The sequence below is a fragment of the Empidonax traillii genome, unplaced genomic scaffold, assembly GCF_003031625.1.
Source record: "Empidonax traillii isolate 1590-97213 ecotype Southwest subspecies unplaced genomic scaffold, ASM303162v1 scaffold153:size895095, whole genome shotgun sequence".
NCBI classification, from domain to species: Eukaryota; Metazoa; Chordata; class Aves; order Passeriformes; family Tyrannidae; genus Empidonax; species Empidonax traillii.
In genome coordinates, this window is record NW_020955346.1 from 561,915 (window position 1) to 581,315 (window position 19,401).

The 19,401-nt window shown below is 37.8% G+C and overlaps 1 protein-coding gene across 11 annotated transcripts in view; it reads right to left on the reverse strand.

The window, feature by feature from the left end:
* GRIP1 (glutamate receptor interacting protein 1) overlaps nt 1–19,401 on the reverse strand; it is a 323,422-nt gene that overhangs the window by 78,097 nt on the left and 225,924 nt on the right. For all 11 annotated transcript variants that reach the window (XM_027884704.1, XM_027884706.1, XM_027884712.1 and 8 more), the window contains exons 3-6: nt 5,576–5,711; nt 4,515–4,660; nt 1,005–1,088; nt 63–138 (exon numbers count right to left, since the gene is read on the reverse strand). In XM_027884704.1, coding sequence (XP_027740505.1) covers nt 63–138; nt 1,005–1,088; nt 4,515–4,660; nt 5,576–5,711 — 442 coding nt within the window. The remainder of the gene's footprint in view (nt 1–62; nt 139–1,004; nt 1,089–4,514; nt 4,661–5,575; nt 5,712–19,401) is intronic.

Sequence of the window (19,401 nt, forward strand, 5' to 3'; positions counted from 1 at the left end):
CCAAATAATTCACCTTTCTCCATTTCTCTTTCACACGTACTCCAGAGAAAGATGAATTGTACCTGTCAGCAGGCCCTCCAGGTCTAACGCATGTTATTACAACAGGACGAGATTTATTTCTGTCATCATGTGCTCCACCTAGAAAGGAAAAAGTGAGAGAAAGTACACCTTCATTTTAAGGTTTTTATGAAAACTCATTTCCAAAAGGCAAGCCTAAATCTTTCAGTGTGAACCTTTACAGATGGGTAAAAAGATCAAAAAACGGCCAAACTATTAACATGACCCTCCCCTGAATTTAAATTTAAATAAAAACAACTTACTCTATGTATAGATGAATCTTTAAAAAACATTTCTATGGAGTGATTCTTAACAAATGTGTATTTTTTTCTTAGAATCTTTACTCTGTAAATCCGATCTCAGTGTGAACACTTACTGTTCTGCAGTGTTTGCAGCACAGAGGAAAAAACCACCTTTATTTTATGTATACTCAGAATGAGTGGCCTCTAGGGAATTTATGTATTAAATAAAAAAAGGTTTTCCCTGAAGAAACCTACAATGTGTCGTTGCGGTACATTATTTATCAGCTGCATATTTTCTTCTGTTCTCTTAAGCCAGTGATAATATTTTAGTTGTACAATTCAGACTATCATCATGATTAATCAGATTCCCTGCCTAATTTATACAAATACTATACGTAAATATTTTCTAAGAAGTATGACCTTTCTGCTGATTTCAGGTAGCAGAAGGTATGTAGCAGAACCTGGTCTTCTGTGAAATGAAGTTGATCATGTTTTCTTCACACAGGTTATTAATTAAGGTTCTACCATAAACAAAAATTAGAGCAGTTCATAAAAGCAGTACATGAAGGTATGGAAAAAGTAATACTTTGACTTTAACATAAACTGTAAGCCATAAATCCTGACATATTTCTGGGTATCATAAAAAATTATCACTTTTTTGCTTATTTAGATAATACAAAGGGTTCAAACTCAACAATAACTCACCTCTTATTACAAATCCAAAAGTGTTCCCCTCTTTATGTAAAGTAACTTCCACAGTTCTAAAGATGAGACTGGATCCTTGTACAGCTAAAAGAAAAACAAATAAAACAAAAAGAATCCAAAACTTAATTATTATTATTTTTCTAATTATACACACAGACTTACATCTTTTACAATTTAAGATAGATATTGGGTCATTAAATTCGAAAGGTTGAATTACAAAACAGTCAGACTGAAGACCTGTAATTAAACACATCTCATTCTCTTTTTGAGAGAATTTAGGACCAGACATCTTCCAAGTGCCAATGGTTTGGAAAAAGAGACACAGATGCATGTAATAGGTGAGGAATTTGAGTCTTACTGTTTAAATTATGGCATAATTTTGCTTTTTTTGTAGTTACAGAAGAGTGCTAGAAAACATGGAAATACATAGTGAGAAAAAAAGGGCAAATGAAATTCTTAGAGCTACCTATTGAGCTTGTTAACATTTAATTTTATTGCGTAAAGGAAAGAATCGACATCTTGGGGGTGCATCTCTAATATTTCTTATCCCAGATTACTAAATAAAGATGTAAAATGTATTTTGTATAATAAGGATTTTTTCTTTTTCAAAATGTAGCATGCTCCCTCATCATTGGTGAGAGAGTGAAAGAATTCTTTGTCTTCTAGTCTACTCAGTGTTTTCTCTGTAAGCCCTAGAGGAGTGGTGCACAGTTGGATTGGGGGGTGAGAAGCCTAATGCACAGACCAATGCGTTTGGGTGTGATAATCCACTTTGCAAAATTTGAAACCACTGCTGTTATGAGACCAGCAGACAGTTTAGTACTAGCTTTTACAGGAAAAAAAATTGGCAGGGTCTAAGAACTCTCTTTTCCAAAGGGAGAAGGACACTGGGCAAAATCACACACACTCACACTTCCCACCTTCCCAGCCAAATACTGCAAACAGCACAACACACAAAGTTAAAAAAAAACACCAAACCAACCCATCTCTATAAAATACATGTTCTGTGAGCAGCAGAACCAATGAAACATTATTTAATGGTTTTGCCTGCAATAACCAGAGTTTCCCAGTCAGGATACCCTGAGAGGAAAACGGACACCACGGGCTACCCTGCATGTGCTGCCAACCATGAAAGGTACCAAGAAGAGTGGTGCCCCCCAGCACTGTATGCCTGTCTCTCTGAGGACTCTCCAGCTCAGGGCCTTGCTCAAGTGTCTATTTCCAGGAAATGTGCTGTAATGTACTTTTTTTAGAGTTTTTCAATCCTAGTAAAAAAGTTACTGCAGGGAACCAGGAGAACCACCCAGTGAAATCACATAAATTTCATTTCCTTAAGACAGAGGTGAAAGATGGTCCTTCAGAGCAATACTCTGTGCTGCAGTAACTCCTGCTCCAGCTTGAAGATCAGGACTGCATTACTGAGTCCATGTGGTTGTTTCCTTTTCAACTAGAAACACTACTGATTGAAAAGGACTGAATTACGGGGAGGAGTAGACAACTCTTGCCTTCATTCCTATCAACAGAAAGTGGCTTTGTGTGTAGCTCAAGACGAACCCACGCTTCTTCCTCTGTTTGCTGTGGCCTGTAACCTCCACTGGGGTCAGATAAAAACCTACAGTTCAGCAGCAAGGAATGGCTGCATGCAGCATCCTTCCACTTGGGCAACAGCCACTCAGGTGCCTGTCCTTCCACCCCAGCCTCAGCCTGGTGCGGGAAAGAAGTCCTTAACCCTTACCAACAGCAAAAGGCAGGTGTGAGACAGGCACTCCTGTGGTAAACACTGAGGTGGCTCATGCTGAAAATAGCAGCTGGACGCTCCTGCTGCAATCATTTCCAGACGTGGAAAGAAGCACTAGGGAGAGGGAGATTACCAATGCTAAGCCAAATTTAATCCATCATTATTAAACGACTGACATTTCCCCACTCTGAAACCATGATAGTCCTTTCTCTGAGGGAGCAACCATGAGAACAACAGTAGGATTTCATTACATATGTGGGCCAGGAAAGAGGTGCCAGGACTTCACCACATGACTTAGCAGAATCCATCTGTGTGTAACAAAAGCATTCTGTCCAGCTTGTTCACTAGAAGTTAATGGAAACAACTGGATTGCTAATTATCTCCATTATCTACGCTTGTATGAAGATATTGGAAATTCCAAGGACTTTAAAAAAAGTTATAATTTCTACTATAATTTAGCGTGTCAAAATCCTGTTTCAGTGGACAAGAGTAGCACATATGCTGAAAGAGGATGAAACAAAAGAAAGCCCACTTGAATAAATGCAAACCAAATAATGCTGGTAAAACAAATACATCTGCAGCAAAGTAACTCAGAACTCAGCTAACTTCGTTAACTCAGATTCTGTGTTTTAAAACATGAAGTTCTGTTACCACAAGCAAACACTAAATAGAGAACATTCAAAACATATCAAGATGGTTGTCAGGAGGTCCTAAAAATCACCAAATATGTAATTAGAGTAACCCTCCAGCTGCTAGAAAAGGTGGTGGAGTTCATCCTCTTCTGAGCACCAAAGAGAGTGATAGATTTTTTGGCTTCCACTACAAGGAAACTCTTTATTTAAGGAGGCATGAGCTTCCTAGTTGGCTCCAGATTTTTCTGTCCAAACACCAGCAAACCACATCTGCTCCCCTTTAGTGAGCAGCATGAAGGAGCACACACTCTTTTAAGCTGAGACTGGTGCAGCCCCTTGGTGCCAGGAAGCCACCTGACACTCAGTCCTTCACTTTAGGTCCCAGGTTTCCAACTCTCTGTTTCTCTAACTTTCACTTCATTCCTGATAGGTTCGATTCCCACTGATTTTCTCCTATAGACTCCCTGTTATAGACATAAACACATAAGAAAGAGCAAAGGAGAGGCAAGGAAAATATTCAGTAGCATTCTGTGACTTCGGTGCCACCATAAATTTATATCTTGAAGAAAATCCTGCTCAACGAAAAGTTCTTGTTTCAGTCACACAATTCTTGCAAGTTTATGTATCCTCATGGCCTACCCCTCTGGGTCTTCTGCTCTAGAAATGAAATTGTGCCTGAAAGTGACATCCCAAAGGATGTTGTTTATCTGGGAGAGAGGAAGGGTGCTGCAAGTGAAGAGACACAAGGAAAAGGCAGAGGCAGAACTAGCAGATATTCACTAGTCTCGTGTCAGAGGATCTTACTGTAACAAGTAGGATTTTCTTGCCACAGAATCTACCCAAACTGATTTCCAGTATTCAAAATTGCAAACAAGCAAACAAAAAAGATAAAATAGTGGAGATTGACAACTCTGCTCTGTCATTTGTGGGATTTATGTTTTTAAAACCTCTGAAAGAATCTCCCTATACTGCCAATTCTTTTCTACTGCTTCAACATTCTGTGATAAGCCACAGAAAAAAATAAAAATAGAACATAAAAACCCAATCATCACCAAAATGACTGTCATCAGCCATGGCCATCTCACTGCCAACAACATCTGCTATTCTGCATAGGTTTCAGTTTGCTCTGCGATTACTTACAGACTGGAGGCAGCTCATACTCCACTTCTAACACAACCCTTTCACCAACATTCTTGAGTAGGCTGATGATCTCATCGTGGCGAAATTTGGTCAGGTTGATTCCATTCACGGATTTGATGTAGTCCCCTACATCCAGCTGGTCACTCCTAGAAAAAAGTAGATATTCCTTTTGTTAAAGACAGATCTGCTGGACCAAACTAAATCCTTCAAATTACTGTTTAGTGGTGGTAAGAAATATTTCTTCCATTAATCTAGATTTGAATAAGTTGAACTTTCTAACACGAAGTGGCATTTTAAGATCATAATCTAACCTATCTTGTTAAATACTAAAAGAAGAACATTGTTGCATTATTAATTCGTGAAGTACAAAACCAGCTATACAATGAAGGAGTTGGATGATTGGACTGGTTTGGACACAGGATCTGGAACTCATCTTCTTCATGTCCCTGTCTTTCTCTCTCTCATTGGGAAATGCCCAAAGCAGTGGTTGCCTTTGCAGTTAGCATTACAGCTACAGGATATAGGCCACAGTCCCAAAGCATATGTTCTGCTTGATTACTTGGAATGATTTAGCTCAACCTTTATATTTTGACTTGTCTCACTCACGAAGGACAGCTTTTTTCTTTCTACTGTACTAGTAACCAAGGTAGCTATGAATTGTAATCTTAAAACCAGCTGATGAACAGTTAAAAAAAAATTAAGATAGAACTACCCTTAGTTTTTCCATTTTATTTTTTCTCTGCAGCATGTTATGCTACTTCTCTCAAATTTTTGTTCAAGGACAAAAAAATAGAGAAATAAAACACATATAATTTAGAATAAATCTCATTAGTCTTGTGATGACTTTCAAATATCTCATCAGTATTTCCAGTTTTTATCAAAGTAGCCTTGAGCAAAGAGGAGGACCAGCTGTTGCCATTTCCCTATGAGGTTCTCCAGTGTGATGGGCTGCCATTACAGATGCATCCAGTCACATATTTTTTAGTGACCTTTCTGATGTGGTACATATTTCTGAAGCAATCACATCTTATAAAGTATTTTGTGGCTTGAGATGTGGTTACCTAGCAGCGATTCCTCCTTGACGAAGGTTAGATACTCTTGGTTTCCCATCCTTGTCAATACCACCCGATACTGTAAGCCCTAGGGTGGTGCCTTCTTTTTTCATTAATTCAACTATTGTTGAGCCCTTGAATTCCTCTGTTGAAAAAAAAAATTATTGACATTATTAAGATTTAAGTAATAGCACAGATGTTGCCTTTCTAATATGTCATCTACTTCCCTAGAAAATAATTCTGTGTTAATAAGAAATATCATGTACATCTGGAGATTCTTTATGTTACAATTCGCAAGTACTGTGCGCAAACCTCTGAATACAGATACAAATCTTGAGACATATGTTCTGTTAAAGGGTATTAAAAACTACACCAATATCCTAGCGTACTATACAGAGCCAATAAATGCAAAGTCTGGCAACACTTATAACTAAGGTACTTGTTTCGCATTTCAAGCAAGCTATCTTTTCTCATTTTCTGCTCTCTCCCTCTGACCTGTGTTTTATAAAGTACTTCAACTGAATAAACAGAAGGGTGAAAGATGCAACAATATAACAAAACAATAATTTTAGATTCAGACTCACTTTGAGGCCACTAGTAGGTGTCAGCGTTAATAAAAACGATTGAACATAGCAAGAATCCAGACAGAGATACATCAGATCTTAACAGTTTTATTCCTTATTCTTACACAAATATAGCTCCACTATAACTCTCTGCAATCTCTGCAGAACAGGTATAAAGTCAGTGAAGAGCTTTCATAGTCGTAAGTATATATAAAATTTCCCCCACATGCTGTCTGAGACATCCTCTTCCGCAGTTTCTCCATTTAGCATAATTGGAAAATGCTAAGTTAATCCCACAGACATTAACAAATGCAGGTCACCTGCAATAAAAAGCCTCAAACTTTCAAAAAGAGATGCCTTTATTGGAGATGGATGGACAAGATAATCTACCTATGCACAGCTCCAGCAGGACTGCAACAGTTTGGAAAGCCACGAGGCAATCATACCTAATGTCCACTGTTTTCAGTCAGAAGATACCTATTAAAACCACCAGCTGCCCAGGTATTCTGGAAAAATGCATGAAATCCTAAAGATCCATTAAAATTCTGGAAGAATCATCTATCTTTCTGGTCCTTTTCAGTATCAGTACGCAGCTTTCAGGTGAACTGGTCAGTTGTACACATCATATATGCCCTGTAAGTAAACAGTATGTCTGCACTGCACTAGAAGCTTGGTGTGCCAGCATAAGATTTAAAGATTAAAAGTCACCCAAAAACCAGGCAAGTTTCTTGTATATATTCCAATGTTCTTCAGTAAGATCTAGAAGTAGCACTATACAAACACCAGCAAGGTTCTTCCAAGATCTCCCCACATGACCGACAAGATGACTTAATACATTTTCACTTCTATATGAAGAACGACTGCTCAGAACAAGAATTGCCAAACCTACCACCGTTACCTCTGTATTTAAGGAAATGCTGGCAGACAGAGGAAAGCATTCAGAAGAGCCTCCAGTCCTGGTGGACAGTTCTGTAATCCTTGGTAGTACTTTTAATAGGGTTAACTACTGAATCTTTTTCCAATGTAGAATCATCCCATGTAATGTTCCTACTCCTTTCCAGGTGGTCATTTCCATTCTAGCTGATGATGATCCCACTTCAGTTATTCACATTTTTATTATTATACAGTGTGATTTAAGCGCTTGGGCAAGAATTCTTCGGCAAGAATTCTTCTGTGCTTCTAAAGCTTCTATTAAGACAAAATTCTGCAGTGTATTCAGTCAGCAGTATGGGTTGTCAGAAGCAGACAGCAGCATAGCTACCTGGTGCATTCTTCAACTTGGCTGACACCAAACCACCATTTGGGTACCATTTGGAAGCTGCTGAGCTTCCACAATGTTTGCTCACATCTGGCCTTTTTGACAGTTCAGAAAGAACAAATGTGATTACCTGCATCTGAACATGTAGACATGTTGCACAGCTGTAGAGAGGCCAAAATGTTGCTTTCAGTTTTATAAAAACCTCTAAGCATTCATAAGGATCACAAGAGTTAGACACGGTACTTACTGAAACCAAAAATTACTGTATATTTGCACCCATGATGCAACCTGACGAGCTTTGCTAGTGAGTGACACATATTTATTCAGGGTTTACTCAATTGTGAGATCTAGGGTCAAAAGGAAAATTCACATCTCACCCTATCTCCCAGACGGAATCCTTCCTTTGTACCTCCCGATAGTGCAAGCTGGTTCTCAGGAACCATCCAAGATTTTATTTTTTTTAACGAATATTTTGCCAGAATGTATATATGGGACACCAACAGTACACTGCACATGCCTAATCTTTTGCCATAGCATAATACTGTAATGTGCTTTCATCTTTAATATAGGTTCTGAGTTTTCAATCCAATTCTGGGAAATACTCTGCTGCCTGAAGTGACATGTGGAACAGATGACCCATGCAGTATTTTAAGCTGGCTAACAGTTTTACAATTCCCTTCAACTACTGACATGGAAAGTGATGACCATGCTCCTTCTTGCTCACCATTCTGACAAATTTCTGTATACCTCTGGCAACAGAACAGACACTTTTCCTTGGTAGGCAGGAAGGAAAGATGCACCAACACTGCAAGGGAGGTGTAGTGTGAAAGGCTCATTGCAAGCTGATAGATAAAGTCATCTAGGCGTGCACAGTAGTTTCATTAGGTTTGTTGGTCTGAAGGATTTTGTAGCTTTTGTTGTACATAATCATATCAGAAAGAAATTAAACTACCTAAGCTGGTTTTGCTTATAAGAGACTGTTATCCCTGGAAGTGCTCTGAACCAGGTCCATTTGATACCCCTGTCTCTCTGGCTTTCATCTTTGCTTTCTTAAATCACACATGATTACTGTTCTTATAATACTATATATTACATGTTTACTCATCTGCATTGCTTTGGCATTATTATTATTATAGACTAATCCCACTGGAGTATTATTGAAATGCCCAATATCAGAACAACCCTGGGACTTCATTACCAATCCAACATGCAACTGCATCAAGGTCAGTCTCTATTTTCCAGTTAAGACACTGCTATGTTACTCTTCATGGGTTAAAAACCAAACTACTTCATGTATCACCTCACTCATAATTCATTACTTATGCCAACCAGCAAACTCCTAATTAGTTAGAAGTCTCTAGGGTGTGTTCTTTCCTACATGTACTCCTACACTGCTAATAATATTAGCATAGCTAGCATTAGAAAGGAGAGCAAAGAAGTTATTTCCAGATTTCTTATAATTTACAAGCTCACACTGGGACCTGCCTTCCCTTGGACTGGGGAGGGTTTCAGGACTGCCCCAGGACTTCCACTGCTTCCTGCTGCTGCAGGGACAATCCCAGGCACACGCCTGTCCATGTTGCACCAGTCACCCTACAGCTTTCCTGGTATCCACCCACCTTCAGTATGGGGTTCATATGCTGAATACTGGAGTGCAAAGATGCATACTTGTTCACACACACATACTTGCACACACAGACAGACGTAAGACGAAAAACAAAGGTTCTGCTCCAAAGAGCTTCCTTTAGATCTCCAGTTCTGTAAGGTGAAGCACATGTTGCAACTGAATTCTAAAGAAAACATTACACTGCTGCTGTTTTCTAAATTCCTGGTCCAGATGCTTCTCTTAGGCTTGCTGTTGCAGTATCATGATTGTGTGTGCCTGACTCGCAGCCAGGTCAGCTGGTGTAGTAATACTATGACCTGCCCTGCAATCTGGCAAACTACAGGGATAGTCAATGTAGCACAAGAAAGCTTCAAAGATAAGCTGATGCTCAAATTCAAGAATATTGTGAGAATATGAATACATGGAACAACTTGCAGGTAAGTAAAATCCAAGAAACACTGTGACTATTTTTTTTTCAAGAATAATAGTATAATAATAAAGCTTCTAGTATTTCATACATCAGCAGACTTTCTATAATTTTCTACTTTTTGATGTACATAAATAATATCTTTTAAAGAATAAAAAGCATGAAAAATTAATTCTCATTAGATTTATGAACCTGGAATATATTCACTTCTTCAAAAAGAAAATTAAATACTAGATGACAGAAGAGATTTTTTCACAGACAAATATTTGAAAGCGGAGAGAACTCTTAGTCCAAAGTTTTATCATTTATTTTCTACATTACTGCAATTTTATTTCTTAATTTACATATTAAAGTAAAACTGGAAAATATGTGCCTTCCTTCCAAATACTGAGTCCCTTCTGTGAAAATTTCATTTTAAAATCCAAGAAAACGCCTAAAATCTACACAATTAGATCAAGTGCTTCCTTCTATCCTCCACCCAGTGAATAAGTTTATTCAGTGCAGCTGGAACAGGGCATAAATGGAACTTAACCTAAAAGTAAAAAAATACTTGCTGTTATCAATATTTTCTTACCAAAACCATACTTAATAAATGAGTAATTGGTAAATCTCTTGAAAATACAGTCAATGCCCTCCTTGAATGAATTTTCCCCTGTATGTCAGTAGAAATTCTGCAGCGGAAACATTTTGCTTTTCATCCCAGTAGGCATCTCATGGCTTAATAAAAAAATCACATATTCAATTCTTAAGAAACAGATAGCAGTTTGCTATACTGGAGACATCACACCTACTCCATGCTTTCAAGTCCTGTGGGTTGCATATTTCTCTTAGTATGACAAGAGAGATGTCAAGAGATGATGAACACACCATTCCTTGTTGCCCTTTTCCTGACTGGCTGTCTCTAACTTCTAAACCACCTAAATTTCTATTAAAAACAGGCAAATCCCCCCAGAGAGTCTGCAAACACGGAGCTGATCACAACCTATGCTGTGCCATCTTCTCCAGGCTGTGGAGGGACAATCCCAAAACCAGTCCTGGTTTGGAACCCAGCAACCCCTAGTGGAAGACAAACTAGTATGAAGAGCAGCAGAGCACATCTAAAGGGCACAATATACTGCATTTACCAATGGGCCCATAAATTTAAAACACTGTCAATGCAGGTTGTCCTGGGTTGGCAGCCAGGTTAACCTGCATGAATGTACAGGTGATATGCTGTACCATTTCAGTGAAAGCAGAGGAGGTGGGTAAGGCTCAGATACTTGCAAAAAACTGCCTCTAAAAGACTGAGTTTATACCAACAGCTGTTCTCATTGTGTACAGGGCATGAGATGATCTTTTTCTTTTTTTTCCCTGTGAGCTATAAGAGCATCTACAAGATGACTTTGCCACCGCAGAAATATTATCTAAAAAACAAATATCTTCCACTGGAAGCTTATAAACTGGAAAAAATCTGCTGCCTGGCCTAGGTATGACACAGAAAAGCAAATAATGATATTTTATGATGCATCACAGGCTGTGATATACAGGACATGATCACATAACTCATTGAAATCACCAGGCCCACAGGACAAAGAAGCACAGTTCACACCTGAGTTCATTGGCTTCCTGCTTAAAAAGAGCTTATGTCTTGTGCTATTTGGTTTTGGGAACATTTTTCATATTCAAAGGCACAGAAATGGATACCTTTGCAGTCATCTAAGTCCCAACTGAGGCATTCAATAGGAGTGTCCTTCAATTTAACATCAAACATAAGCATTACATTTGAAATTCTGTCTCTAACTAAAAGATCAGAAATTAATATAAATATCAGAAGCCTGTAATCAAATAACCACCAACCAAAAGCCAGTTGCAGTCAAAAGTCTCCATTCTTAATGACAAGAACCTCACCAATTTCTTAGCAGAAGAGTGTTGGAAAAAACACCTCATATGACACAGTTATCAAAGTACACTACAGTAACTTCAGCAATTACATTTCAGGAGTGAAACAGTGACTGGAGTTAAACCATTATTACCTTCTCAGGGCTTAACATTTCCATCCCACAGCCTACAGTGCAGTTCCAATACTTCTCCAGCAGCAGTAGAGCTGTGCTACCAATGGCACATACTCAAGATACAACATTCTGCTTGTGTCTGAATCCATGGCTCACAGATAGGAATAATAGTAAACATTTGTCAGAAAATGAAAAAAAAATGGCATGGCATGGAATTATATTGCATAGTGTAAAATCAGTTTTCACATAGAAGCAGGTTCCCCCAGAAAAGGTAACAATGATCTCTGTACAGCCAACTTACAAGGGATAGCTTCATAAGAGGATGCAAAAAAAGGCTGCTTGGAACTTAGCCTGGAGAAACCTCTCTGTTTCTCACACAGCTGCTGCCATGGACTACTTTTCCCTCTAACTGTGGCAGATATGTAGACTAAAGAAGTAGCTGGATAGCCACTTGTCTAGATGTTTTTCCAAACCAAACAAGTGCTGGTGAGGGAACAACAGGCTTTTTGGTCCTCTGGATATCCTGTTTGCGGAAATTCGATAATAAAAGACAGTTTTTGAGCATGGGTGTTTTTTTTTTTTTTTTTGTTTTGTTTGCTTTTATTTGCCATTGAGTTACACAACAATGCCAGAAAGCAAACCAAGAATACATGTTGATACTCAAAATCCTCCCACACATTCCAAGTACTAGCAGCCTAAAATGATTCATGACATTACCTTGACATTCAAAGAGATCAACTTAAGTTATCTCAACACAGATGATGGCCTCTGATTCTTCTAAGTGGGGCTATTAGGAATTTTTGCCAGTGAACACTTCTGAATTCTTTTCTCTGTATTTTGGTTTTTTCCCCTACATCAAGGATTGGAAGTATCAGGCTAAACACAGTCATAATAGCAACAAGTTGTTCCCTCTCTCTGTTTTCTTGAGATAACTGGTGACAGGGCTTACAGAGCAGTGAAATGAATACAGCTACTAAGGAAATATATGAAAAAAAATTTTTTTTTCATTCCACCTAGTTTTGGACTCTGTAGGAGAGCTTAATGGTGGGGAAGGCCAAAATCACAGCCACTAAGAAAATATTTATAACTTCCATTCCATCTGGAGGTACTTTTAGTTTTAAGGTGTATTTCTGCCATTTTTTTGCTCTTTTGCTTCCTGTTTTCTAAATTTATGTAGATGTCCATAAAAAGGGAATGCAATACACTACATAACATCTGCGTAGGAGGAAACTGAAAACATCCAAGTTTAACAATCCTCTATTAGAGCTTAAGAATCAAATTACAAACTTGGATTCTTGTAAATATATTGAAGAAAAATAAAAACATGTTAATTAAAATGGATTTAGAAGGTAAGATACACTTTAAGTGTCAAATATCACAGAATTACTATTCATAATTCCTGAGCAAAGAAATTCAATTAGAGGAAAAATTATTTAAAAAATTATAAAATATTAAAACATCTGGCTTCAGTAAATATGAATACTTTAACATATTACTGTAAGAAGATGCAATTTTGTGCAATCATAACAAAACTCCTTTTTTCTTGCATTATTACCTACAAAAAAAGCTATTTTTATCCCTGACATTTCACCTTGCAGTGAGGTTGGAAGAAAGATGCAATGCGAACTACAAACTTGCTCAATGATGCGCTACTTAAAGAACATTTATTCCTTGAACTAGCTGGGAAGTTCTAGTGTTTTCATTGATGGCTTTCTTTAGGAGAGTATCTATACTATCCACTGATCACTACCTGCATGCTTGAAGATTTGCAACAACCAACTTTCCTGTCTTCAGATGTGGACCTGCTCTACCTTGAGGCGCTTCCCAGGTTTCAGAAAGTTCAAGCATTTTTCTGCTTCCACATTATCTGTGGTGGCAGTCAAAGTCCTCAACACGTGTGAGGTCCAGAGCAGTTTACTAACTGCTGAGGTGGAGCTTTCTGAAGCAAGGACACTGGAGGGTAAAAACAAGCACAATGATAAATGACTTGATAGTCTCAACCTTCATCTCTTTAACAGACATTACACAGCTTTCCAAAGCTCAAACTTTTTTGCTTCCAAACCATGGCATTTTGGGCTTGGGTGGGGAATGGGTAGTAGAAGGTACTTCTGAGCTGAGGCTTACGCCCAGAGTTACCCCAATTTTTCTCTCCCACATGAAACAAGTATTTCCCATTGAAAATTCTGCTTCATGCTATAAGCAATGAAGTCTTGAACTCAAGAATGGCTTGTGCATCAGCAATGCTACCCTGAACACCTCCGCATGTCTCTGTTAACACTACTGATGAAGAAAGCACAGAGCTCCACGACATTAGTCTTTTCTATATTTCTGTCTGAATGGGATAAAGGCTTCATTAACCCTCCTCCCTCGCTAGCAGAAACCCTGCTGTGCAGAACAGCACAGAGCTTTGACACTGATTTTGATTTATAAAACTTCTTCCCATAATCCGGATGAATTAATCTCCAACTTCCTCTCTCTTTCCTTTATCGAGAAATTAACACCAAGAGAACTCTTGCTAATTTGTGTTGCTTTGTACTGATGTGTCACTACTCACAAAAGCACAACCTGACTGTCCCAGTTTTTCTACTTTCTACAGTTACCAGAATGGATCGGGCAGGATTGATTACAGGATTGATTGCATTTGTGCATCTCAAGGCAGGAAGGAACCACTGAGAACAATTCTCTCCCTGATCTCCTGAGTGACACAAGGAAAGAAACATGATATAGTGGTATCTCTCGCTAAAGATTACCTTTTAGAAAGATATCCAATGTGGCTTTACAAACATCATGTGATGGAAAATCTACATGTGAGATAATGTCTATCTGAATTGGGCATAGAAAAGTCTTCAAGACCAAGATCTCATTATAGTACAACCATTCCATTCAGGATGTCCCTGCAGATACAGAACTGTAACCTCTGATCAAATCACCTCTTAATCTTCTTTCCATTTTAGATTAAGAACTGTCTGTACAGCATAGGTTTTTGCTATTTAAGACATGTTTTGCAGGTCCTTCCAATGTTTTAACATCCTGTGGCTACCAGGTAAATTTCAGCAATAGTGCCATTAAATCCCTTTTCTCCATCTGAGCTGTCACTTATTTTTGCTAATCATGCTTTGCGTTGCCTGTCACGATCTACAGCTGCTACATAACTTAACATTTTAGTTAATGAAAGACATCACAACTCCTTTTTACGACATAGAATTATGATCACTAGTATCATGGCAAAACTGAAGCAGTAGGGATCAGAAAAGGATACAGTAATAGTGTCACTGCTTTTTACATAAAGTATTGTTCATGTATTCAAATAACAGATGGTGAATTTTCAAATATTTGAGCTTTGGAGGAATGGGCCAGTAGAATTTATCCTAGTACTTGGATTAAGGAATATATTTACAATTTTAGGGGTCATTTACCTCTGGGTAGAACATACAAAGTCAAATGACACACACACCGTATCTTTCTACTTGGTAGTACTGAGGGAGATTCAGCATCACAAAAGGGTTTATCAGAGGTTCTGTGCAGAAGATTAGAATCCTTGGAAGAATAAGATATGCATGAAAAAATGAGAAAAATGGAAAATTCGAGTGATTGCTTCCCACAGATTTTACCTTTTGTCCTTTGTGATCACTGAAACCTTTATGGTTTACTTACTGTCTCCCTTTATGGAAAACCACAATGCAGAAACGCTGACTTCAGGAAGATGGTACTTCAAAAACAGACTAAAAGAATGCATAGCTGGTAATGTTTTAAAAAGTGATCTGTCAATGACTCATGCTTTTTGTATCCTTCAATTAGATACAAAACTAAAGTTACAAGGAATTCTGGGGTGGGGTGGGATTTAATATGAAACACCATCTGAGAAATAGGACGCACTGATTTTTTTTATCAGGTGTTTATAGTAGGAAAAAATATCTGGGAAAAAGGCATCATTAATTTACTTAACATTCAAGATGAAGAAAAAATATAGTTAAAGCCAATGGAAAAGCAGGGTTAGAGAACTGCAAAATAAGCTACTGGCTTACATTAAAATTTACCAAATCACAGAAACAGTGATGACTTTAGCTGGCAGTAAGCATTTAAAATCCACAAGAATTTACTATTTCTATGAAGTAAGTTTGCCAACAGGGGGGAAAAAAGGGGAAAAAAAGAAAAGGAATAATTCAGGCATTTCTTGGCTGCTAACCTGTGCTCTGTAACTCTCTAATAAATCTCTGTACCTATTCCCCGAAGTTTAATGTATGCATAATGAACTAATGGCAAAGAGAAATGAAGACAAATGCCTTCTTTTGCATTTATTAGTTTATTAGTCAAACCTGCTGAAAAAATCACTGCAGTAAAACAGTAAAATGCACAGCTGAAGGAATGTACCTATGTGATTTCTTTTGTCATCTAAATTGCCAGTATATCCCATTGAATTAGGACAGAAACTGGGACGGCACCATATTAACACCTAGTATCAGCCTGTGGGACAATAGGAATATTTTACATCTTCAGGTCATTTCAAGAAGCTGTTTGCAGGTCTTGGCAAAAAATCTCAATGTGAGATCAGCATGAGAGTTTACTCTATCCTGGAGCAGCCTCACAATTATGTATAGCAGGGAAAAAAAGCTTTCCTCTGTCAAACTTCAAAATATGAAGCACGTTTCACAGGGAAGTTTTTTGTCTTTTCTTTCAATGTTTCCCCTTATCTCCAGAAACCTCAGGTGAAAAGGAACAAAAAGTACATCTACCTGTTTCTCCAAAAATATTAAGACCTGCTAAAGGTATATTCTGGTTCACCTCTATTTAATTGAAATAAAGACACATCTTGTCTGTTGTGTCTATTACCAGGTCCTTCTCTTCTTTCCATGACCAAGAGATTAAGACAGACAGGCAAATGTTTCTCTGAAGAAATAGCTAAAATCTTCAAATAGACTGAAACAGATAAAGATTCAGCTAAACAGTACTAACTGGAAGCTTCAATGACATGTTTCAATCACAAGGCAGATTCTCACCAAGGATGCAAACAATGGAAACTGCTAACACAAAGTATGGTTGTTGAAAATACATATTTTAAAGTAAGACTGTCTGTGAAAAAAATCTGTCACTTAATGAAGGCTGTTCTTAAACAAAAGGAAACTGAAACTTGTGAGCACTTCTTCAGTTTGCTGACTCCATGCAAACAACTCACAAGATGTGACTGTCCCTGTTTCTTTCTCCTCTGCTGTTAAAAGATATATTATCACTATTTTAAAAGGAAATACTTAAATTTTAAATAATTTTAAGCTTACAAAAATCACTTAAGGAACCTACCAGACCTCTCTCAATAGAGAGGCCTCAGCGCAGAGATTTCTGTTATCATTGACAGTAAAATTTGTTAACCTGAACTGGAGGAAAAACTATGGAAGAACTGTGTTTTCATACTTCACATGGTTCCAGTTTGGTATAAACCTTTGGTCGGTTATACAAACAAGTGCATTCTGAAACATTTTTCTTCTCCAGATAAACCAATATGTGAGTGTTTTTAAAACGAAACCAACTTCTCTCCCTGTGGCTCTTATCTTTTTGCTTTGCTGCTGCTCCTTACACCCATTTGGTACCAGCTGAATGATGTGCTGTGGGCCCAGAAGCCTGGAAAGGCTGGGGTCCCCACAGCAGAGCAATCCACGTGTAGTCCATTTATCCTTCATCATTGGTTTTATTAACTACACTAGGTTTAATAAATCAATGTTTTCAGCTGAGGTCTGCACCACTGGGAAATTTCTATCTAGATCAGACACCAAGCACCTGCAATTGTCATTCATTTCACTCAAGAAGACTGATGGCCAAATCTTTTCCTTTGTATTACTATGCAGTCAAATTGCTTTGAAAAATTCTTATAGGTTTACTCACTTTCCTGTCCCAAGTATGCTATCAGCTGCATCAACTTGAACTACCTGGATCCCTTAACTCCGATTTTCAGACACTTTAATGCAAAAAGCATCATGATCTAGATTTTAGAAATATAAAAAGCTCATCCCTCCCCCTTTTGTTTTTCTCTGTCAGATGAACACTTTGACAGAAAAAACAAACCATCTCATTTGCTTCCCTTTAAACCATTAATTTCTAGGAAATAAACTGAGCAGAGATCTAATTACAGTCTCATATTTTGCAGCTGTAACTTCCAAAATCTTTGAGGATGCCACTGCAGTTCTCAACATGTATCAGATACTCAGAGTTAATGGCTTGGATTTTTATCTAATTTACAGTCTGTTCTATACCTTGGCAAACATATAAAAGATATCATATCATATGCCAACCATGCAGACATGTTTAGCATTTCTGTCATTTTTCTAACACCATTTACCTTAGCACTGTTAATGGGAACATTAACCTTGAATGTACCTTACATAGCCAAAATTTACACCAACAAAGAACATGTGGCATGAGAGGTTCTGTTTTTACTTCTGAGTATGCAACAAACAGTTCCTTAAAATGGCCAGAAAGATTAGCATAACCTCTAGGCAAAATTTAGGATTTTCTACAGAGAGCAGATGTTGCTGACAGTATTTAATACAGCACAGAACTGTTTATCTATACTGGAGAATTCAGATGAAATACTAATGATAAATGTTTCTAGACATGGTCTACCTTAATTGCTCAAATATAGCTTATTCTGAATGTCACCTCCTCCATGATTTTTTGGACTGAAAATAGATAGGAAAGGTGATTTCTGCCTGAACAAAACTATCCAATAAACACAATTGCCATAATTTTTTCTCAGCATTTGTAAAACAAGGTCAACTGTTGCATGCTCTGCATGAATGCCTTTCATGTTCCACCTCCAAAAATCTTTTCTACTAAGGGTAGATCTACATTAAAAAAAAAGTTCCCAGTGTTACTATGTGGGTATAATGTCAAACCCTCCCAGCAGAGATGAAGTCATAATGGGTGAAAAAAAGAAGACAAAAAATTTTAGATCAATTTGTCAAGCAAAAGAGGAGTGAGAGCACTTAATGTGCTGATGTCACTTTACCTACCCTGAAACTTTGCTCATTTAGAAATACTGCAAAATTCATACTTCTGACCAACCCAGCTTCACCAGTAATATTTCCATGAAACATCTAGTTTATACATTTTACAAAATGCCCATAATAAAGAGTATTTGCTCTGGATTTTCTTTCCCTTCTTGGTTTAACAAAGTCTGCAGCAAGTGACCTTCAGGCAGGTCAGACAGGTCTGTACATTCATCATGCTTTCCTCAGCAAAAACCCAGAGTTTATGATGGAGATAAGAGATACCAGCCTAACGTTAGCTGCTACCATCTCATAAGAATATTTGGTAAGGGTTTGAGTTTATAATGCTTATTTTTAAGCCATACACGCATTAAAATACAAGATGATCCCCTGGTATCTTGAGATTCCCATGTTTTGACTACTGGTCAATGATATTTTTACAACGATATATTAAAATGTGCAATGGATTGGGACATAAAATGTTCTAGTCTCTACTCCAGTCTCTACTCTAGTCTCTGCTCTTTTCTTTGTACACAGAGAAAACTGGGACTATATAATGTATTCACAGCTTGTCCAAAATGCTCTGAGACTCCCAATACCTTTAACTCATTCTATGAAAAGCATGTCTTAGCATACATTATAATCATGTCCAACCATCATCCCAGTTGGCCACCACTTAATGCCAGACTGAGTTAAACAGCTTAACTACTATTTTCTGTGGTGTGGCATTAAGTCAGCCAAGCTCCATGACTGTATATATGTTCCCATCCACTGTATGCTCTCTATTGCACCATTACTTTTTGTTAGAGGCTAAGGAAAAAGTTTTTGGCTTTTAATGGTCTCATTAGAGTTAGGTACCATTCTCATCATAAAATTGCAGAAGTTCCTTACTAGGCATCTCTTTTTGTAGCTACAAGTTTGTAATGACTTCCAAATACAGTTGCTGAACTTTCAGCTCTGGGACTAAATCTGAAATCTTTCTGGAAAATTATACTTTTTTTTTACTCCCATGT